The sequence below is a fragment of the Aquila chrysaetos genome, chromosome 9 (genome assembly GCF_900496995.4).
Source record: "Aquila chrysaetos chrysaetos chromosome 9, bAquChr1.4, whole genome shotgun sequence".
Lineage (NCBI taxonomy): Eukaryota > Metazoa > Chordata > Aves > Accipitriformes > Accipitridae > Aquila > Aquila chrysaetos.
The window spans coordinates 4,916,520-4,941,572 of NC_044012.1; the positions used below are offsets into that span (position 1 = coordinate 4,916,520).

The window sequence follows — 25,053 nt, forward strand, 5'->3', positions numbered from 1 at the left end:
AAAAAAAAGAAAAGAAAAAAAGAGAGAGAGAGAGAGAGGAAAAAAAGGGAGAGAAAGATTGTTTCCCAAGGTTTTCTTTTAGCTCCCAGTGTACTAAGAGTATATTCATTAAAACCAGCATTAGATTACAGAGGGGGAGAAGGACTAGCAGACAACCATTTTATTTAGGCTTGGAGGACACAGTTCAATTCCCAGCTTGCTGCCTTTTGCAACTTACAGTCTGTTATGAGACTCTACAAAAAATTGGCTATACCTTCTGCCTTCCACAAAACCACTCTTTAATAAATAAATAAATCCACTAATGTCTGGTCAAATGCTCAGAGCTGATGAAAATTCCAACTTTCAGTTGTCCTACTATTTCCATAAAACAAAGCAGGGACCAAGAATTGGACAAGACATGAATTAAAAAAAATAATTATTGCAACTCATCAGCTCGGTCAGTTTTTTCCCAGCTAGGGCTTGCGAGTGATTTATTTTTCCATCAGGAATCTGAACCTTAGCAATTCTATGAATTATTCAGAATGAACCCAAAGTTCATTGTGGGAATCCCGGGTAAATCAAAACATTTCCTTGTCTTTTTTTAATATCAGCAAGCACTCAAGTCCTGACTGTGTAAAAGGGTATTAAACGAACATCGGGCAAAGCAGAGCACAAGCACAGATGTGTGTGCCTCACCAGCACTACCCCATGGTCAATGCAAATGAACTTAATTTCTTTCCTTGAGTGCTCTGACTGCCTGAGGGTACAAGTGTGTACGCACATATAACTATTAAAAAGATGACACACAGTAATGTTACACCTTCCATAGGCCCATGGCAACTCTTCTGTGCACCCATATTCCACATGCCTCTCAAAAACGACAGTAGCTTTTTTGAGAATACTGCCCTCTGTCAAGGCAGACAGAAACCAATATATCTAGCAAAACCATAGGAGGAAAGGGGCACTAATAGCAGGTTGTAGAAAGCAATCTAACTGTAAATCTGATGGACAGATTTTTGCTCTCAATAGCAGGTATGCATCTCTGTAGGTATAGACATTCATGGGGTTTAGGGTATTTTGCAAAAACATCCAGACATCTGGAAAAGCAGCAGCGCTGTATCTGCTCTTCTGTCACCAGACCCTGCAAAAGATTCTGTGATCAGAGCGCAACAGCCAAGCTGGCTGATGAAGTTGAGGAACCATCCATCTTCTCATATTGTAGTCATGGCCACCCTTTGATAGAAAGCTGCAGGCTCTGCAGATCTAATAGGCTTCTGGCAGAAGATTATAAAAACATGCCCTTCAGACTCAGAAAGAAGAGTTAAATAGTAAGTGGTATTCTAACAGCCACTGACTATGCTATGGCCATGAAGTTAGTTTAAGTTAATCACGCAGGACTGATCAGTGAGGCCAGCTGGAATCTTCCCACCTCTTCAGCAGGAAAGAACCACACCCCTCCACCACTAGAATACCAAAAGCTTTTCTGCACACTCCAGATTGCACCTCTAAATATTTTCAATATTCATCTAAAGAATGATTGGTAGCAATCAGAAAGTTTTAGGAATTATGCTATCTCTTCCTAGGCTCAGACTGCCAGTCAGCACATTAGAGATCATCGTTGTCAGTCATTTCCAAACATGTTGGGAATCTGCAATTAGAAACGTTAACAATGGGATTTCACAGATGTAGGTTACATGCTTTCAGAAAAGAAACGGCAGTTGCTGGCAGTGGGGAAATACTTAAGAACTACTTATCCCCTAATTAAACAAGGTACTGTACTCTAAGTACTGAATGCTTCGCAGTGCTCTAGCATGTGCTCATCTTAACCCTACAGAATTATGCTGAATTACTAAGGCTCCATCTGAGCATTTCTTAGCCAAGACTCCTTGCATAAACAGATGGAGCCGTTCTGCTGTTTCCACGCTGACACATTTAGACTGCAAAAGTACAGGATTAAGTTCAAATTTATCATAAAATCACTTTAGATAGGACGCTGTAATCTTTATATCCTTCTCAAGTATGACAAACAGACAAGACTGTCTGCGTTGTGTTTAAAATAGGCAAACAATAGCTGAAACGGCTGGTAAAAAAATATTGATTTAACAGCTACAGAGTGCTGGCTGAGGCCAGAGTAGGACAGCCAGCCCCCCAAAGATCTTTATATTCCCTTGAAGAAGGGGATGATCCTCACTAGATGGATTTCCCAGGACACATTAATGCATCATGTAACTCCCAACAGCACTGCAGACACCAAGGATCACCATACTAAAAGGGTAATCTTCTAGTTATGAGCTGAATATCAAAATCCATAAAGAAGTGATGAATGCAGGTAGAGACGATGCAGTGATATTGCTTTGAGTCACCTATACGGGAAGACTGGCAAGTGGCAGAATATGCCAGATTTGGACTGGTTTTCTCTCTCTGAAGCAACACGAAGTGATTGGAACAGAATCCAGGAGTGGGGCCAAATTGGACTTGGCTTTTGAATATAGCCTGGTAATAGATTTCAACATTAGGCATCAATTAATATTGCTGGAACATTTTGAGGGGAGACTACCCAGAACCCAAGTAGGACATAAAGAGAAAAGGTCACCGACAAAGCTACATCATAGTCTGCACAAATACACATCTGTTAATTCCTACTCATGAGAGAAGATTTCCCCTGATTGTAACTTCCATAGAATATCTCCCCTCAAAGACATTGAAGGGCTGCTTCTCTCAGAAAACCAGAATAAAACTTCAGAATATGATTCTTAGAGAGTGAGATCTTTACACATAAACCAATCCCCTGAAGCTTAACTCCAGAGCTCCTGTCAGAGACGTCTCAAACGCCTCTGTGGTTTCAGAAACTTTTAACTGTAGAATGAGAATCCCCATTTTGAAACTACTCCTAAGATTTCAAAACCTGGAGTGAAAACAAAATCATTTGAACATTCTTGTGAATGCACAAGAAGGAGCATGCCTTGCTAATTTGAGACACAAGACATCCAAGTGCCCAGCTCCCCCAAGTGTAGCTTTCCAACTCTGAATTTGGCAGTGCATGGTCCTAAATCCACATCTCCACCACGTAAGAGACTCTCTTGAGTATGACGTTGTTAAAATTTAACTTTGTGAAAAAACAGCATATTTAAATAACATTAAATTCCTTTTAAGTGTTTTGATCGGCTCTCTGCAGTTACACATTCTGGTAATTCCTCTCCTGCTGGCAATCCATATTCACATCACGCGCTGGTTAAAGTGCGGATCAAAACCTTTCCTCAGCCATGGACTTTCAGAAGTTTGTTCAATCTTTCTCCTAAAGCTTTTTTTTTTTTTTTTTTTTTTTAAAGTGGAAGACTTAAGTTATACTAAGCTACTGTTGAAAATACAATGAGAATGCTAGCAGCCCAAAGTCTAAATATCAAAACAAGACAATAGATGAGTCATTTTTATCAAAACTTCTTTATACTTGAAATTATAGGTCTTTAAAGGTACCAGGCTTAATTGCCTAATAAGCCACTGTCTTGCCTGCCTCTCTCCTAAATGCCATGACACAGAAGTGAAGGCTATCTCACATTTCCTTTTGTTACTTTTATGGGTGTGAAGTGAACAACCAATTTGTGAAGCAATTTTCCCCCACAGTATGTGGTTAGTATTATTCAGAAATTATTCAGAAATTCAGAAGTGGAAAAGAAAGAACACTGTCCACTTCAGTGGACAGAGTGGAACAAAAATCACTAGTGTATAGAGACAGAATGTAAATATGTGTTGCTGTTTGTGTGCAGATGTTTATATAGTTTAACACATAGCAATATCAGATAAGCAGACCTATATGAAAATTTAAACTCCACAGCATAGAATTCCTTCGCACCTACTTAGACTTGGAATGAATGTGAAGGTTCTGTAAATTCCAAATTACACATTTAGACTATGATTTTCCATTTTCAGTTATGGCCAAACTGTGGTTATCTGGCATAACGTACGCCAGAACCACCAGTCAATTTTGATACCTGGGCTATTTCTTTTGAATCGATTCTTTATGAACGCTTAGCATTTACACCTGAAGATGTAATACATCTTTCAAAACCTGGAAAATTTGTATTTTAAGTTAAACTAAGTGCTAAAAAGTTACAGCAATATCTGAATCGAAGACTGATTTTCACCTCTGCTAACATTAAAACTGCTTACAGTCCTACATGGCACATGTAAGTATCTAGCAGCACCTTCTTGGCACTTTGTTCTAGTCTTCTGTATTTATCTTACCTTTAATGCACCATGTTTTTCATTTGCTCCAACAATCAAAATTTCTGCCATATCCTCAGCATGCTCAGACCGCGCGTGGACAAACAAGGCTCTGCCAGCTTCTGATATATTCTTTAGCGCAACTAAAGACCCGTCACGTTCCACCTTAAAGTCTGGGTTAGAAACTTCGAAGTTCAATTTGTTATTCCCCTTGCAGTCATCAAATTCCACTGGGGGGACAAAAAAAGAAAAAAGAAAAAACACAATTATAAGTATCCACTTTGGAAGATAGACTTCAAACATCTTTATGTTATTGGCTTGTCTACAGATCTCAGGAAGAAACGTCTCCCAATGTAAGGGGAAAAACTTTCAAAGAAGCTTTATATTTGTGTGACTAATTCATAGACAAATCTTAGGAACACACGCTTTCGGAAGGATGAGGAGATTTTGACCATACTAATTGGGGAGGTAGGAGATAAACAAAATACTTTGGACACAAACATTTTGTGATCACTCAAATCAAATGCACAAAATACACACATAGTTCTACAAATCAGGCAGTAGCAGTAAAGACCTTGTTATCTTCCTCATCGTAACCTGGGATCTCTAAAGGCTCTTCTGCTGACAAAGTGGTTTCAGATATCCAGTAAATCTTTATGCTTGGAATTCGTTGTTTACAGAATATTCAACCTCATAGACTACTTCAAAAGTGTTACATAACAGAAAAACCAAACTATAACATTTTTCTTACTACCTACCAGGATTGCGCTATAGTGCACAAGCTGCACTATCAGTATAGCTAAGGATTATGAGAACTTTTAATTAAACAGTAGCTGTCAATAATCCTGTTTCACTTTACATGAAAGATTTAAAATATTTAGGAAGGCTGACAAATAGAAAACTGTCTGTAAAGTACAAAGGTTTGAGACTTTGCCTCAAGTTCCTTCCCTGAGTCCAGTAGATAAGAAAGAACTTTGCACAAATACTGGGAAAAACACTAGTGATGTAACTACCAGCTATATGATTAAGAGGTCTTCACCACACACTTGTAATTGCTAAGTAAACTTTTCAAGTTTTGACATCTCTGAACAATATATTTGCATGTGAAGGGGTTTTTTTTGCAGACAACCTGTTCTATATTCCCTACCTGCTCCTTGAGCTGCTGTAGACTTTTCACTTATCTGTATGCTCTCGCTATTTTGATTCTATATTTCAGTTCTATTGGATCTTTAAAAACTGCATTACACTTTCAGAAATTAATACAGACAGGGATACAGACCACAGAAGATCAAAGAATGGAGTTTTACTGAAAATAAAGCACTTTGCATAATTGTTTAAATTCACATTATAGACTTCTTTTATTGGGTCATTTTTTTAAAAGGAAAAAAAAAAAAAAAAATCCCAAATTCTCTCACAACCTGGCCAATACCTAAGCTTTTCCTGACTATGTAATCTCTGTAACTGGTCTTAAAGCACAGACAATCTCATAGTGGATGGCCACAAAACAGTCCTGGGAAGTTACACAGAAATCCTCTTCATCAAATTTTGCATCTCTTTCCAGACATACCAACTTGAAGACAGGGCTGCCAGAGGACCTTATGGAGATCCTTCCTCTCTGGGCATTCACTGGGATTGTATCCCAAAGTAAAACCACCACAGGGAAAAAGAACTGTTGCTTGTTCCAGAATTAGAATACAGCTTCATTTTATGACAAATATTGATGAGAAAGTTTAAATTAATTAACCAAATGCAAAATTATCAAATGTCCAAACTTCAGAATAAAGCAAAGACTATGAGACATGGGACACTATTTGCCAAATCGACAGTGGTAGGTTGACCTTGGGCTGCATCCCGACACCCACCCAGCCACTCTCTCACTCCCCCACCTCAACACTACTGGGGGGGAAAATAAGATGAAAAAGCTCGTGGGTCAAGATAAAGACAGGGAGATCACTTACCGATTACTGTCACTAGCAAAGCAGATGTGACTGGGGGAAAATTAATTTAATTAATTGCCAATTAAAACAGATTTGGATGGTGAGAAAAAGACAAAATGAAAACCACGCCTTCCCTCCCTCCCGCTTTTCCCCAGGCTCAGCTTCACCCCTTCCTTCCCAACTCCTCCGCCTCCTCTCCCCGAGCGGCACGGCGGGATGGGAACGGGGTTACGGTCAGTACCTAACGGCTGCTCTCCGAGCTTCCTTCCTCCTCGCACTTTCCCCTGCTCCAGCGTGAGTCCTCTCCACGGGCTGCAGGTTCCTTCAGGACATCCCCCTGCTCCATGTGGGGTCCTCCAGGGGCCGCAGGGAATTGCCGCTGTGGCGCCTGCGGCCCTTCCTCCTCCTCCTCCGCCCCTGGGGTTCACACTGCTCTCTCACGCTTTTTTCCCCTCACCCCCAGGCAGAGTTTTGCCCCTTTCTTAAACGAGCTTCCACAGAGGCCCCACCAGCCTCGCTGACGAGCTCAGCTGTGCCCTGCGCTGAGGCAGCTGCGGAACCGCCCGGAACCGGCCGGAACCGGCTCTGGCCAGCGTGGGGCAGCCCCAGCTCTCCTCACAGAGCCCCTCCGGCCCCCGCTGCCAGCACCCGCACACCCTGCACATTGACAAGGGCATTAGGAGCCTGAGGTGGGATTTTAAAAGGATAAAGTTGTGATTCTGTGAATTTGTGCCTGACTATCCTCTCACCGAGACGAGTCCAAACTCTATAGTCACCAGAGTCTCTTGCATAAAAATTATCCCAGCACCTGTGGGATCTCCTTCTGCACAAGTTTTAGTCTTGCTTACATATTTTTAACTAAAAGCTGCTCCCGTTTCCTCTGTTTTACTTGAAGGCAAGTGAACTATCCTTGGATTCACACTGGGATAACAGACAAGAATTTCATCACCCCGTTTTCCATTTCTTTGAATTTTGCAGAGAGCAAGGGGGATTTATAAATAAAAAAAGAAACAAAAAGCTCTTCCCCTCAGATACTCCAATCCCTCCAGACGAACCTATCTCAGTCTGCCATGTCACAGACCCCTGCTTGCAAAGTCTTACACTGCAGTATAATCAGGAGGGAAAAACCACACAGAATTTGGGAGCAGTAGCAGTTTAAAACAATTTCGCGGTGCTCAGACTGTGCTGGTGTCCATGCTGCTCTCCAAGGCCAGGAACCGCTTGGAGAAAGGGTCTTGTGCTAATGGTAGGATTTTGATGGAAGTGTCTCTGTTAGCAAGGCCTCCCTGGTGTAAAACCACCTGTTGCAATTTATGTTGGTGATCTGACAGGCATTTTAACAGATTCACTACAATCTCCTAAAGCTATCAAGCCACAAAAAAGACAAAATTTTCCTGTCACCACAAATGTGAGAAGTTGAAATTCTCTATTGTGATCACTGTACACACCGCAGCCTTGATGAATTATGAGAAGATTCTCTTTTAACGTATTCTTTTCCTCTCTTAAAACAAAACACCCCCCCCCCCCCCCCCCCCAAAAAAAAAACCCCACCCAAACCAAACCAATGAAACAGGGTCTTAGGAAGGTACCTTGTTATACTGAATAAATATGTACTTCTCATATTCAAAAACTGCTGGTAATCTACTGTCTATTAATAGCTTACAACTGGAACAATTTGGCATCACTCTCTGAGAAATTAATTGTCAGGAGTAAAAGGTGAAAAAAATTAAAAGAAAAGCCTAACAAAACTATGATAAATAATCACTGGAAAACAAACGAAGTTCAGAGCTATAGCATCACCCAGCCAAACACTACAGGTCACATTCAAAAAGACTCCGCGCTGTGTTGTGCTTCAAAAAGAGGGGAGAAGCTGGCTGGGAGTACACTTCTCCCACCTTGCTGCTCAGCATTCACAAACCTTGAGATTCCTGCATTGCTGCTGCGTGCATTGCAGAAATTCAAAGGCCACATGCAGATTCGACACATGGAATCAGGAGAAGTACTTGGATCTATATTCTATATTCCCTTGGAGGTACAAATTTGACACTTTTAGACCTTTTATATTTTGCTCATCTATTGACCTTGCTTTATGAAACCCTGCAACTTTTTCTAACAAGGGCAGAAGCAGAGTTCTTTGAAAGCGGGAAACTGTTTTCTTACCATATCTCATCCAAAAGCACTGATGCTTTCAATTCCCAATTCTACCACAGAAACAAGAGTATTTGATGAGGTTAATAGCAAGGAGAGGGAAAGAAAATGAAAAGGCTCTGAGAAGTACTGATATGTAGGAGAGAAGTTAGAAGCGGGTGGAAGTAGATGAAGTGCTCATAAGGATAGAGAACATTGAAGATTATTCGGACCAAGGGCCAACAGAGATGAAACTGAAGCCAATTGTTAAGAGACCTGAAGAGAACTGTAGCCTTAGATAAAATCCCTGGTCTGAAGTTAGGGGCAAATGTGAACTTTGTCAGAATGATGATGTTTCCTGGACTGGGATGACCAGGGAACGTCGCACGAGATTGCATTGCATTCCCAGTCGTTCTCACGATGCCCCTCACTGGGAACATTTTCTTCCTTAAAACTCATGTGGCTTCTGGGGAAAAGCCAATGCAGATACCCAAAATTTGCAGTACTTGAGCTGCCTGTACCAGGCTCTAGTAGCAGCTACATAGCCTAAGGAGCTGGCCTTGGCCACACTTTCCTGCCCTGCCAGGCACTCAGTAGAGATCTGAGGAGTTTCAGCTTCATCAGCTTACTCAGATTTCCCACCTGTGGCACTACACCTATCTCTTAAACCTACACATTGTTGATGATCTAAAAAAGCATAGCCTGTTAAATATAGGGCAAATAGGATTTTTAGTTTTTATTCTCCAGTGAAGAAAACTTGCTTTGTACACAAAGCCTGTGTACAAATCTCTACGTAAAATCTATAAAGAGTGATTAATGAATTCCTCCTCATGTCCTCCAAGTACTAACCAGTATAACAAGAAACTAGACAGGGCTTTGTGGATATCAGTTGTAGGAAGGTTCAGATGGATATTGAAGAAGCTTTCCAGCTAACCATTAAAAGAGGGTGCTGAGGACATGCTGCATACCTACCATTGCAAGGTTTTAACACAAGGTTAATCAAATACCAGCTTAATCCCAAATCCCTCAAAACCAATCTCAGTACCTGATCCTGCTTCAAACTGAGAGGATGGACTAGCTGGCACCTTAACGTCTTTTCCACACATAAAAGTTCTAGATTCAATTAATTTCCCTGTCCTTTCAGGTTTACATTAGGTCTACCTATGTGGAGTTCATTCAAGAAAATTAAAACTACAAAAACGCAGTGAGCTAACCACTATGTCTTACTAGACAGCTTACTCATCTAGCTGACTCCTGGACACTGAACTCTGTCCCAAGACTGAAGGAAATTTGGGCATGGGACTGAGAACTTCTGAGTACAAAATGAGCAAGCACACACAAGAAAACAGAAAACAGCTCAGCTTCTCAGTGGAGCAATCTAAATGATCAAAAGTGCCAGGTTTCAAGAAGAAGGTATGGATGTCTCTTTTCAGAAATAAAACATCCCATTACAAAGAGTTCTTCCAATAAGATCTTTTTTGATTAATATTTAAACAATCCCCAGGTACCGAAAAAATAAAAGTAGTTACCAAAATCTGTCAATTGGATGGATAGCGCATGCTCCAGGGAGTCTGCCAAGGGTCATGCAAAGAAGAGACCAAACCATCTGGCAGTCTGCCTAAAATGAAAAAGTGATCTCCCAACATATAACACTGCTGCGTGGCAACCATGATGACGTATGATCATTATGACATACGATGATGTTTACGATGCTCATGCATTTGTCGCAGATATGAGGTGTGAGGAAAGCCATGAGGTGGATAACTGACATTATTCATACTACCCACCTGCGTTATAACAGATTGGACAAATGACAGCCCGATGAGAGTGGCCACACACACTACAACCTCCCATGTCCTCCTGCACACTCACTTAGTGTTAGAGCTTAAGGAGTTTAACTAGATTGTGAGGTCTTCAGAGCAGAGGCCACTCGTTCACTCTGTATCTGTACAGCACTTGCAACAAAATGATTCACTTTTGGTGCTCAAGGTGCTACAGCAGTGCAAAAAATTAATAATAGTAACTGTTCAGCTATAGCCCTAAACTAAAATTTTGATAATGCTACACCAGACATGACTAGTGATTGTGTCTCGTTGTCAAGAACTCAAAGGGCAATTAAAACAGTGATCCAATATTTATTTACATGAAGGTGGAGTTCTTCATTGATTGATGCATATACAACTCTTTTGATGTTCCTAGTCATGCTCCAGCTGCCAAATGAGCATCTTTATTGTGCTTAATATGCCACATGGTATGAGACAGGCTCCAAAACTCCTTGCAAGCAAAATGAAAATACCGCCAAGCGTCTCCCAATGAAAAACAACATGCACGTCACTCATCGCCCTTCGTTCATTTCTCAGCCTCCTTTATTAGACTTTTACTCCTTTCTGTAGGAGAGCTTATTCAGATCTGAATTGTACAGAATATTTCTGTCCACCAAGCAATATTTATTAGTAGTAATACCTGCATGAATCCCAAGGCTTTAATTGCTGACTTTGAGCTTATTGTCATCAAAAGACCTGTTGGAAAAATTATTCTTGTGCAAGATCCCAAGTCCATTACTCTAATGATGGGAAACTGAAGTTGCGATTGGAAATATTACCCTTTATAGATCTCAGCAAAAAATCTCAAGTTCCTGTGATTCATCATTTCAGTGCATCCCATTCTCACTTTATGATATACCACATATGTGAGGTTTCTATACAACTGTGATATTTATGATAATGAACCACAGATGTTTTAAAAAATACCATTTTAAAACATTGAAAGGTTAGCAGTTGGATTTCTCATTAACTATGTAAAAAGAAAACAACCCAAAAAAGATTTCTTATATTCAAAAGCATATATTAGGCTGATATATTCCTCTTCCAAAGTATTTTTTTTCAAGTTTAATTCTCAGAAGTTTAATTTGTTTTGAACAGAAATATGGAATCCATAATTTTCTCTCTGACGAAATCTCAACAGAGTTATTCTGAATAATTAAAATACATATTTATCTATAAGCACACAAAAACTTACTCTGTATGTCTCTGTGTACAGGTATTCATATTTTCATGTTAGCTAATGATAGCTAGCAACAAAATGGCTTCTCAGTGAGGAAATTTCATACTGAAAATACACACCAAACACACACACAGGCAGACTTAATTACTCTATCAATGAAGGTTAGGATCCTTTTTGTAAATACAACCTAGCCTTGTTCATACTAGTGGGAATTATAGCATCAAGCAAATATTATTCTGTGTATTTTTTTCTTACCCTTTTTAACAAATAACTTTAGATCATACTGAAACCACAAGTCGGAAGCTGTACCTGTGAGTGGTCTAGAGATGCAAGAAAAGTCCATTACAGCTGCACAAAGGCAACTTAAGGTCCCAGCCCAGCAAGGATTCCTCAGCTCTGCTAAAACATCCTCCCTGCTCAACGATGTTAGCAAAATAGAGAAGTTAGACAGAAACTGGCAAAGCTAAGCTTCATTAACTACAAAGAGAGGAAAGTGATGGTTAAAGCAAACAGAAATGCTTCTGAGTGCTGCTGTTGTATATAAAAATTCATAAAATACCATGACCTAGCAAAGCTCTCGTTAGCAATAAACGTTGACGCTGACTGAAAAAAGCAGGCAAGTAACTAAGGAGATGGTAACAGGCCACCACATGAGAGCGTTTGTCGCACTGCTGAATGCCTGACTGTGGTACAGGGTGTCACGCAGCAGCCCAACACAAACTGATAGAAATGCAGAGCATTATGAGTCTTCAAGAGATTAATTATCCCATCAATGTGGAGAGGATGAAATCTACCTGGAACCAACACATCTGGACAACCTAAATCTATCCAAGAACAAAAAAGGAAACTGTTACAACAGCTAATGACAAAGGCAGCTCAGAAACAAAAGAAATCCTGCTTTTCAAGCCAACAATATTGTCAATTAGGAGAAAGAGCTTCTCTCCCTTCCTTTGAGATGCCTTCAAAACCATATCTGGAACATGGGTTCTGGCAGGGAGCCCACAGTGTGTTTACTTCTACTGTTTTTTCTGCAAGAATACCTGAAGAGCAGAAGGAAAAAGAATAGAAAGAGAACAATGCTGCCCCATGACTCTTTTGGAGGCAGACTAAAGTCCAGACAAGACACTGTCAACAGTTATGTCCTTAAGTTATGAGTTTATCATTATTTCATATCTAAAAGTGCTGTAGAAATAATGGATTTGTGGCTTAGAAGAGCTACAAGCATGACTAAAATATTCCTTTACACAAATAAATCTTATTGAACATTTAAGAAAATGAACAAAGTTAATTTTATGAAAATCCTTTTTGAAGGTTTTTTGATCAGTTCAATGTTAAATTCTAGCTCGTTACAGAATGTTTTTTTTTTAAATCTGACAAGCAATAGTAAGTTATTATCTCCCACTGCATGTTTATGATTCTCTTGTATCTATGTAATTTCTTTATGTGCCCCTGAAGTAAATTAGAATGACGACTTATTTAGCATCCAGATAGTCAAAAACTGAGGAAACATGAGCAACAGTACAATGTTCATCAAAATATAACAAGAATTGCTTAATACAAACAAATACACATCTATATTTGACTTCTTTGGAAGAATAAGTACTAAATAACAGACTTGATCCTTGCACACACTTATAATGTCAACAAAACCAAACTGATTACCTAAATAAACCTAGCGAACATCCCCATGCAGTTTGTGTGTGATTAGCAGATTTGTGCATAGCCCTCTTAAAATGCAAAAATTAGGCCAACGGGTCATCCAGTGAGCGCTAGGGTGTACGTATCTGCCCTTCAGAGAATACCCTTTCCACAGTACAAATGGTACCTATTAATAGTCACAGTTTTTTTCTGTGCTGTCAAAATGCATAGCAAGAATATATCACAGGTAAGAGAGAAGTTTCCCATAGATCAAGATGAGGGATTTCACCCAGAACCCACCTGCAGCCAATAAAAGATGCGACATTTTCACTGGAAGAATCACACTGGTCCCCCTCCTGCATTACCTGGCTGCCACCAATAGTCCCAGCAGAGCTGGAAAAATTGCTAACAATTTGAAATTCTGTAGTGCAATTCACCTGAGCCATAAGCGATACTAGACTGAAGGCTCCCTCTGCCTTTGTGTAATGGGGATGATGTGCAATTCCAGAACGAGTGACTCCCTTCCCATTGAAGACCCACGTTAGCGATGCTCTGCTCTCTCTCCTCGCCTTCTGCTGTACCCAACACTGTACTCTGGCATCTTTTCACATCTCGCCAAGCTCTGCCTCTCTTCTCCCAGCACATGACAACACTACTTGGCTAGATATGAGTATTGCATCAGGTGCCCTGAACTAGAGCTGAACAACCCTGCCCTAAAGCCAGAAGCAGCACAACTTGTATTAGCCCTGCAGTACTGGGGCTGCTCTTTGGCATTCCAGCGAGTATTTTCACAGAGCACAGAGTACTATATGAGCAAAACAGCTCCATCAGCACCAAACTCAAGGATTCCTGCCTTTTTCAGCACAGATATGTCACTGCAGCTTCTTGCCTTTTTCCACCATGCTCCCTCTTTCCTTTCTCCTAGAAAGGAAGATCCCTCAATGGCATCTCATGTTCTTCAGCAAATTTATTCTACAAACAGGGCTCCATCAGCAGTCTCTTGACTGCTGCAGGCTCAAGCAGGCTGCTTGAAATTACAGGAAAATACAAACACTACAATCAAAACTGAAGGCATTCCCTCCTCCCCCCAGCAGAATTCACCAGCTCACATTACATGATACCTTCACACATCATTTTGCTGCCCATTGTCTCATTTAGGGCAAAAATCTAATCAAGTGGAAGGAGTTGTAATGAGTTGTTCTCAGCTGGAAGTTATCTTGACTTATTCATTACAATGTAGACACATTATTGACTGATCTCCTGGGTCAGCGGCTGCATTACAAGGCATGGTAATACTATAGCTTCTGCTCTAAGCCCTAGAGAAAAATTACTATTTCAACAAAAAATATGATGTCAGTGAGTATGTCTGAAGAAAAATACAAAAATCAAAACTTTAGATGTTATATCACAGTCATTGATCTTCTGAGCACAACACATAGTTCAATCTAAATGGACCTCGTGTCTCTTTGTAAATGCAGAGGACACAAACTGATACTACATTTGTGGAGCTACAGTCTCAAAGGAACTGTCACATCTGTGGAGAAATATGACATTTCACTATTAAAACTGCATTGATTCTGAACAGTCCAAATGATCCCAAACCCAGAAGCAATATGTAGGAAAGACTCTTTTTAACTCTGTTAGTTTCAGTGAAAGGGTTTCCCATTACAATGCAAATGATCAATATTATTCCATTTTAGCAGATTTACACAACATTTTGCCAAGAACCCCAGGAGAACATAAGATGAAATTAACTTTAGATTCTTACAAAATCTTCACTGGCTGAGTGTGAGATACAAGCAGACAGAATCAAAGACATTCAAATGTATTCAATACGTTGTGGCTCTGCAAATTGCTGCGAGAAGTTTGTCGATATGAAATTAATTGTATCTTATCGTGGAGGAAGATGGGACAGAAGTGTGAGTTTGTACAAGAATCCCCAGTGGAATACAATGGGTATTTTCCTTTGAATGCTGGCTGAATAAAGCATTAAGAGGCAATATACTGCTGACCATGAATTTTCTTGGCTTCTGCACAAGCACACATCTGATCTTTAAGCAGTCACCTTAAGTGCTACCCAAACCAAATTTCTTGATATATGTAATTTATTGAAAACTAATCAGTTGAGGTTGTATTCAGGAGAAGAAACAGTGTCCCAGGAGATTTAACTATGTAAATAAATTGCTGCCAGCAGATGTCAAAAAGTAACAACAAGCAATCACTCACAGGAAATAACTACAGTGCAGCCAGCACAGAAAGTACCTTATTTATGTCAGTATGTGTTTAAAATGTCTCCAAAGCCACAAATTTATTTAGTAAGGGTTTTCAGTTAACTAGACAATTAGCCACAGGTCATGGGTATTTTTTCCCTCAAGTTCACAATTAAAACTGTTTGTCTTCAAGGTCGGTTTGTTATAATTACAGTGATCTGTCATTTCTTAATGTGATCTGTCATAACTTCTTGTTTCCTTTTTTTCTATTTTTTTTTCTTTTTTTTTTTTAATGGCATAAGCTCCCATCAATGGTCAAATAAGCCTACTTTTCTACAAGTCTTAATTTAACTGAAATTATGATATACTATTAGATGAACAGAAGATTCACTAAATCATGCACACATTTACATTTGTCTGAAGTTTGGGCCATTAGTAAAGAAAGCTTACTAAATGACAGAAATGAAGCATCGGGCCTCACTGGAGGAATGGATGCTTTGTCCACTCCTTCAATGGGAAGTACAAATAACTCAGTGATTTGACAATGAAGAAGAAATTACTACTCTAAAAAAAAAAATCTTTTGTCCTACACCAAATCCATGGCAGCCACTCACACCCTTATACCCTTATTTTTTTCAGAGATAGAAGAAAAAAATATTGCTTGATATATCTCTCTTGCTCTAGCAGTACATTGAGACAAGAAGTCAAAGTGGACAAGCTTTTCATTAAATGAGCTATCAACACAAAGTGCTTTTTTACACATTACCCACAGATACTGTGCAGAGGCAATGTTGCCTCCATCTTCCCTATCTTGGGTCCTGGTTTCACCTTCTGTGTGAAATTACAACTAATCTGTAATTCAACAGTGAGTTGCATAGACTGCTTCCTAACCACAACACTCTGGTAAGCAGCAAAACTATTGGTCAGTACATGCTAGGAAAAGTTAAAAAAAAAAAAAGAAAAAAAAAAAAAAAGACCAAATACATGGATATCTACATACAGCTGCCCTTCTGCTGGATTCATAATCATTATAAAAGTCTTTCCTGATGTACAATAATGTTTTCTTAAAAGGCATCCCCAGGAATAAAGCTTTCAGCTTGTGCCATGTGCAACTAATTTCCAAATAGCACTCAGTGGTAGGAGTTTGTTTCAGAAATAGAGAATGACGCATCGTTTACAATACATAAAAGGAAATGAGAGTGAGTAATAAATCCACTGTGTAATATTTTCCTTTCAAAATGGATACTGTAGGTTGCTGGCCTATTTTCCCAGCTGCTGAATGAGTAATACCATGCCTGAAAATCTGTTCAAACCATTTATTCAGTGGATTGTTCAACCTTCCCAGTGAAAAACTGAAGCAAAGTTCCTCCTCTTTCCAGGGGAATTCTTTTGCCTTCTCATCTTCTCCATCAATGAATCTGACAGAGAAATAACAATTTCTCTTAGTGCTTTTTACCAAGTTCTCTCAAGTGAGTTCCCTCAACCTTTTTTTAAGAGTCACCAGTAGAAAGCTGATTTTTCTAGAGATCTCCGATAAATGCACAAATAACAGACCTACACTCCTTTTCAGTCCTCAGTCTAAAAATTGGGTTATTAAAATACAGCCCTTGGACACAGTTTATGAATAGCTTTTCAGAATGCCTTCAAAAAATCTAAATTGCATTTAAATTTTCAAAATTAGTTGGTAGTTAAGCTTTTGTTTTACTCAAGTATCAAGCCAATTCTAACACAGAGATCATTCTATAAACCATGGAAAATCAACCACTCAATTGCAGACTGCTAAAATACAAAACTTGAGATTAATGAGGAAAGCCACCTCTCAAAACTCTGCTGGATTTTAAACTTGCTCAACTTATCGTCATCTCTTTCAAACAATATCAGCGCTTGACTAACAGTTACAGAACCAAATAACCTTGGTTTGAATTTTGACTCTACACTAAGATCAGACAAGTAGCACTGCTGAGAACAATGTAATTAAAATTGCACCATGTAATCTTGCTCTGCACAGTCATTCCCAGAACAGTTTCTATTCACATCAAACACAGTCTTTTATACTTTAAAGAAAGACAGGCTTTGGCATCTTCCACAAAAGAACTGACCTAAGGGAAAGTATATTCTGTCAATCAGGATCATTTATAAGCAACCTGAAATTTGTTTACATAGATAAACCAAGGAAAGAACATCAGGCTACTGAAGTTTCTGCCTCTTTTTAATAACTAAGAAACAATGAGAAAAAAAAAAACAAAAAAACAAACCAGGTAACATGCACAGGCCAATAGTGACTATTTGACAAGCCAGGTGACACTGCTATTCAGGTTTGCTACTTAAACAGGTGGCATTGCTACACATGCTCACATTTAAACAAACAGCATTGCATATGAAGCAAATGCCAAGGAAAAGTTGTGTCAACTACTTAACACAATCTACATTTCAAATACATGCTATGATTGGTAGTGCCATTTGGCTGCTTGCTGGTTTCCAAAGGTGGATATCCACTTCCATTTAGCACGGCATACGTAATGCTACCAGCCTATAACTTGCATCAATGCAACCACAAGCTAAGGTTGAGATCAATGCGGTGTTTGATTCTAAGCCTTTCTGTCAGCTTCAGGAATACAGATCAGGCTGATAACTGACAGTTTCTGCAGAAAGCTGTGACCAACAAATAGAATTTTTCCTTATATTAAACCCCATAGTCAACAAAAGGGTGCAATGAAAAGCTATCTGAGCCAACATGCCAGGTATGAAGAGCCACAACAGGGACTCTTTGTAGAAAAAAGCTTTACACAAAAAACGAAAACAGAACATCTCTAGTGTGGAGATTAAGGACACCAGTATACCCCTAGTGAATAATAGTTCTTTAAAGTAATATAGTTTTATATTATTTCCTACCTTTCTTATAAACGTCGTATTTATTTTTATATGGTGATCACACTGGAGACAGATCAGACAAGATGTTGGCCTGCCACATAGTAATTACAATACTAACTTGGTAATCAATACATAACTAAATTTTTATTACCAAGTACTCTCTTAGATTTAATAAATTAGTTATCCCTAAAACTATGTGAATTCCATATACCATCATAGTTGCCAACACAACAAAATTTGCCAGTCATTCAGTGGCAGATCTACATCCACTAAATTAATTTATTTTTAAAAATCTAATATTTATTTTTTCCAAGTCAAATAGATGAGAAAAGTGTGATTTCTCAGCTTCCCTTCTCTTTCCTTAAACTTGCTATAGGTACCATCAATTGCAAATGCTGTGATGACTGTACTGAGGATTAGTGATATACATTTCCTACACTATCACCTGACTTTGCAGTATTAGAATGCAGAAACCTTAGCATATCTATTTGAATAACTGTCTCCCTTCTTTCACATTAAAATAACCATAATGATTACAATGCTTATGAAGTTTAAAGAGGTAAGATAATAATCAATCTTTACTTTGCTTCTGGTTATAAACCCATTAAATAATAAGAAAAATAAATAAATAAAAAAAAAACCAACACTAAATCTGTGCATTTTTCCAGCTCATGTCCCCTTCCAAAGCATTAGTCTCTTGTGACAAATAAAGCACCATCCTTCTGTACACTGATACACCTCATTTGTGTTGCACTTTGCTAATGGTTACAATCATGACAAACTGAGAATTCATTTGGTAAATGTGATTTGCCAAAAAAGTTTTCAAGTGACACAATGTTATATATTCATACACATGGCTGCTTAGCAACTTTGTAGTAGTTCTATCCAGGAATTGAGGTGTAAATAAAGAATTATGCTATATCAGAGAGTGCATGAGACATTTATAGATTTAGGAACAGAAAGGTTATCAGAATTCATCACCTAGCAACAAATATAATATCATCAGCTCCCCTGTCTAGCAAGCATCTAGCAAGAAATAGATTATAAACTCCGCTGACTAGTGAGTTAACTTGGTAGTTTGAAGTTTAAATGAACTCTACAGCTAATTAAACTTAGCTCAGTGCTTCTGTAGGCTGTATGTTTGCATTTTAGCACATGCTTTATTCTAGAATAAACAGTTGCCATTCACTCATCAACAGATGGGTCACATTCAAAAGCTGACAGATTCCGAGGAAATGAGAATACAGAAATGCCATACGCTTTCTTACGGTTCTCAAGAAAATGAGAATGGTTACATAATGCATGTAAATACAATGCACAGAAGCAATTCTGAGAACACGCTGAGAGCCCTGCAGACTCTGAGAATATGATCAAACTGTAGTGTCAACATGGTTTCCACAATGCAACTTTGGTGATGATTCCAGTACAAAAGATTGGTTTTACAACTCCACACTTGTCTTTAACATTTCAAAGTGATGGATGCAATTATTCACTAGAATCATTTAACAATAGACTAGAACTTGCATCAATGAATATTAACTAAAAATACAATTAGTTTTCAAGTACCAAAGGCTTTGTGTATTCAGCCTGCCAGACAACTTTCATTCCCTCCCTCCCTTTCTCTCTCCCCTCACTGTTTTGCATAAATACTCTATGATTATAAACTCCTGCTGTCTTGAAACTGATGATACATATTATTGCATAGGCAATGCCTGCTATTGTATTTCAATGTAGAGTGATATAGGTGCAGAGTTACCATCATACTTTAAAGTTGCTCATCTTGTATTATTTTAGGAAAGCAAACTCTTAATCATCACCTCCGAGACCTTTGTTTTGCAAACCTCTTTATTAAAATTTCCTTGCAAAGCTGAAGGCTAAACAAAACCCAATTTCATTACAACCCTGACAGATGTCCATTAATGTTTTGAAGTTCTGCCAGAGTCAAGTCTAGAATGAGTGCATTCTTCATCATGGAAGCTTTCATAGAAGACTAAATTACAGAGCTGGATCCTGAATTGTCATAAACAGCACAGCCCTACTATCCATTTCCTACACATCTTAGATGTGTCCCAGTCCCAACATATGAGAATATTTCCTTGCAGAAGGAATCAGAGCCCAGCAGCCCTGGCTTAGTGAAATTTGGTTACATGGCCAATCATGACAAGCAATCAAGAAATAAAACATAAACTCTTGACGTTCACCCACATCTTTGACTGTCTTTGCAGACCAAGCCTTTACACTGTTTGTGTACTCAGTCTCTAGGCTACTCTGCATGGCTCTCATCTTGAGAGCACGTGACTGAACAAGCACCAAGGATGAACGTGCTCCGTTCTTCAAGGAAATGTTTCTCTTACAGTGATTTACAATTTACGTGCCTATCTTCCATCAGCTCTTCTGCTGACACTATCTTTCCACAGAAGGCTCCTATGCAGTAACTGACAATAAATTGTACCGCTCAACTTAGTTACCTTTCCAGGGTTGCTTCCCGATTCTACATTCCTCCTCCAGCTTTCCAAACCACCAGAGGAGTAAACACTATTTTACTATTGCATTCACTTGCTGTTCCAGAAGGAGACTGCATATTTCCTTCTTTCTCTTTTAAAGTATCTAGAATACCTTCCTTTACAGTTGTGGAAAATAAGCCAACTTTTATCCCGACTTAAAATACTGGGAGTTCCAGGTTCTGTAACTGTAAATTGCTCATTTGAGGTCACACAACCAGTCAGTTCCAGAGCAAGGGCGAGAACTCAGGCTGGCACTCTCCACTGCGGGGACCTGCCAACTGGCCATAGGTCTGTAGGGCACTACTCATAAATAATGGTCTGAATCAGTACACCATGTGAAGTTGCACGTACCCCAGAAGAACAGCAGGCATTTTGACATAATAATCAACGCTTGCATGGGAAGAAATCTGGAACTGCAAGGATAGTTGATCAGCACTCTTAAAATAGGCACAGAAAGGTAACTACCACCTGAAAGCACCATTTGACAATAGACAGTGTTACAAAGACTGCCACTCTCAGAAACAGCAAAGCTTTTCATAGGCAGAGGCATGTTAAATTTATTTCATTGTCTCCTTGTACAGAAGCTGTCAGTTTTTTATTTGCATTGAAATGGGTTTTGGCTACTAGTACTGAAAAGTCATTTGTTCAAAAATGCATACTATGACCTACAGAAATCAGGCACAGCCACAGAAACTACCTGAGAAAGTTCATCTCAAGGGCAAGCACATATATAAGTGTTGAAAATGTTAGACAGAGGTGCTCAAATTGGTATTTAGGATTAAATAAGGATATTTAAAAATTCAGTAGTACCAACATGAGCACCCAAATGTTGAATATGGAGAATAACTAGGCACTAATATTTGGAAACTCTACCTAGTGCATTTAATTGTTAATAGGAATGGAATAAAATGCACCAAAGCAGCTTCAAATACCATAGTCTATTCCCATTCCCAGCTAGGCTTTATTTATACAACATGGACCAGACTCTTAAACAGGCAGACACCAGTTCTTCTCCAGTTAATAGAAATGATACAACATGGAATAACATCAGCAGGAAAAATCAAGAACCGGCAATTAGATTCCATAATGTGATAAAACATTATGGTTAAGAGACAAATGGAAAAGGAATTCACGTATTCAAAAGTAGAACGTTACTGGTTGTTTGAGTGAATTCTTTAATTCCTAGGCCATAGGACAGATGGAGGTTTCATTAATGTTGAGAGTGTTTGATTCTACACGACAGAAATAGTGCATCCAAAATGAGTGCTCCTATTGCTGAGCTCCTGGAGAAAGATAACACTAGCACTATACTTTCGGTAAAAGCAACCCAACTTTTTTTTTTTTTTTTTTTTTTTTTTTTAATTCTGCCTCCACCATTTATTCCAAACACGATTTTTCACTCTAGGTCAAACAAAATAATCTCTTAATATTAAGAGGATTTTTATTTTTAATTTAAGCAAGTGAAAAAAAAAAAAAACCCACAAAAAAGAAAATGCAGGTTTTCAAATTCAAAAGAATTTCTGGGCCAAAAAGCAATTGTTCTCACAGGTCCGTAAGGTGCATTATGAGACATTACCCCAATGAACTAATGTGAAATACTACTGAAGAGTTACGTCAGAAACAGAATTTTAGTATTTTAAAATAAACAATGAGATTAAATAGATTTACACAAAATACAAAACCATCAGTGCCCCAGTAAAAACAACACCACATTTCAACCAGTAAAACTATTTAGTGTTTTTTATCTTGTTTGAAGTATTGTGTGAGGCAAACCAGATAAACAATTCTTCTATTACTTTTTTACACAAACCCAATATCCATTCTATGTGGAAACAAATACTAGTACTGTGTAAATTAATTTCTCGCTTATTAAAATAATATCACATTCCCAAAGGCACAGAAGGGAATTAGGGATTTCTCTTTTCACGTGTTACCTCCTCCATAAATCTTAAAACTTTATACATAATTAATTAAAAAAGGATGCAGTGTATAACTCATCATTATATATATCAGCTAACATTTCTCATTAAGGCTACAGATTTTGCAAATGCAGCTGCTGCATGGCAAATAAGGTCTTTTTATATGCACTTCTCATAAAACAACCTATGTTACAGGTTTGTATTGTTTTGTTGGTGGTTTGTTGGTTTGTTTTTTTTTTTTTTTCCCTGGCAGATATGTACACTTCTATTCCTTTAAGACAGCATTTACCTGAGAAGCAGGAGTTCAAATCCAGCATTTTAAGAAAGCCCAAAAAAAGACACTTCTTAGCAAACATCAGAGCAGAGCAAATAATTCAGAATAATCATTTATTTATTGGATTTGCCATTTATTTTTCCATTCACCACCAATTGCTAAATTCTTAACATGTAAATTATTCATGAATTTCTGCCAATGCTTCTTCCATTTAAATTACTATGAAAATGTAGTTGCAATTATTCAGATTTCAACATTGGCTCTGTCAGTTTTTTGGAGCCCTGGTTCTGTTCCATGATTGGCTGCAACTTGCCAATTTGGAATACGTTTCAAGCATTACACTTGAGTACACAGTTCAGAATTTACTTTGTCAGTTCTGTACTTGCAATTTGTGCTCTGAATATAATGTTTTCTGACATTTCCATACTGACAAAAGCGCTAGTGTAGACACAGCTATATCTTGGTTCAATGGACATTTCAGTGGCATTATTTCAGTTATTTTCAGTGCCAAAGCCATTACCAAAATACATAAGACAGACAGAAGAGTTCTTTGACATTAACTGCCTCTGTGTTTTCTACTATTTATAAAGGTGCTGCCTGTGCCTGAGCCAGTAGGGCTCTTGCTAACAATCCCAGCTGGTTGCTGCTCAAACTGTCCTTAAGCTGTATACCCAGCACTTGAGGGAGTAACACAACAGATCACATCACAAGAGCCCAAAAGAGAAGTAAAGGGATAGCAAGTAACAGCCCTTCTAAACAGTAGGTTCAGACCTTGGCTCATCAGCCGATTTCCTCCGCCCAGGAGGGAGTACTCTGCCATATAGAGCTGTTAATCACTTTAGATAAAGCATCCTGGCATCCCATCAGGCCACCCCAGCCAGAAATCCCTGTTCTTCTCCTGCACCTGAAGCTCATGCGTGTGCACAGTGGGAAGCCATCCCTACTGCCCCTACAAATCTTCTCTGCCAAAAAAAGAGGTGGTGAAACTTAAGGACACAGATACAGTTCGCTACCAAAGCAAAAACAGAGCTCCCCTAATGTAAGGTGAGTCCTAAGGGTTCTTGTTCTTCAGTTCCCTTGTTGTGTTTTGTTTCTGGGTTTTCTCCCGAGTGTTTCGCTGCACCTGCTTCAAACTCAAGTGGAAGGATGAACGTAAAAAGTTTTTCACCTTGATATTGATACTGAAGATCATCGCATTTTCATCTCTAAACCTACCTGTGACTCCACATTTGCACCTTTATTATTGAAACATTGTTTTATACCCAGTGTGTCTTATGCACACCGACAGTCAAATGACCTGACTGCCATGTGGTTAATCACAGATCAGAAGGAGGGACAGGCAGAAAAAAAACCACAGAGCTACAGAAAATATTGCAAGTTGCAAAATGGTAATTCACCATTCTTTCAAACTTTCGACAGTTTACTTTTTCCCATCACTTTTTCAGAAGATGTGTCTTGGAAGAGAAAGATTATAATTGAATCTCCCAGTGTTAGCAGTAATGCATTTTACATTAGAGAGCCTGATCTTGCTTCACAAGATTGAACAATGTTTGCAAGCCAGTAAAGCCACATTTCTTACTGTAATACATTCCTCTTTCCTCAAAACAGTAAGCTCCAGCAGTGATGGAGAAGGCACTCGATTGAAAAGTTCCAAATAAGAAAGTATCATCATGTGAAATAAGGATAGATTATGTACTATATTCAGACTGTTTGAGAAGTGAAGTTTACATAAGAAATGCACCTTCATAATGGTTCAGATAAAAAACAGTCAAGAAATAGTAATATAATCTAAAATTAAATCTAATGTAATCTAAATAGTCAACCTAAAATTACATTAGTAATTTTAACTGGGATTTATAAACAAAGCAGTTTTTAAGAGGATGTATTTTGTATAAGTTTTTCTTTGAAGTCCCTGGGCAGCACATCAAAGAAGGGAATATAGCATGCTTTTTCTCTAGGGATGATTCTTAAAAAAAAATCATCCTGCCACAGAACAGGGACCCATAAAAACTGTATTGGAGACACATTTTGTCACTTCTCTCAGCAGAACAAATGCACATAGGCAGGTTCTGTCTATTGCCTTCAATGAAGATTTGATCAAATCACAGCTGTCTGACAGTTACCTTTTGGTACAAAGAACAGCATACATGCTCCCGAGCTGGGGAATTAGTCATTTCTCTTCAAAAACACACACAGGAACACCGTATGTCGCTCAGAGAATTACCCAGTGAGCCTTCTTACTGGGACCATTTGGAGTAGGTGGAGATTCTCTAATCACCGCATCCTGATTTTTAGTGGAAAGGCTTGACCCATAATGTACGAAGGCAAAAGAGAGGAAGAAACGTGCGTTTCTTGCAACTTCTTTCAGCA

General features: G+C 38.7%; 1 protein-coding gene across 2 annotated transcripts in view; it reads right to left on the minus strand.

Moving 5' to 3' along the window:
- Positions 1–25,053, minus strand: part of CDH13 (cadherin 13) — a 517,159-nt gene that overhangs the window by 337,415 nt on the left and 154,691 nt on the right. For both annotated transcript variants that reach the window (XM_030026184.2, XM_030026183.2), the window contains exon 3: positions 4,222–4,430. In XM_030026184.2, the coding sequence (XP_029882044.1) occupies positions 4,222–4,430 (209 nt within the window). The remainder of the gene's footprint in view (positions 1–4,221; positions 4,431–25,053) is intronic.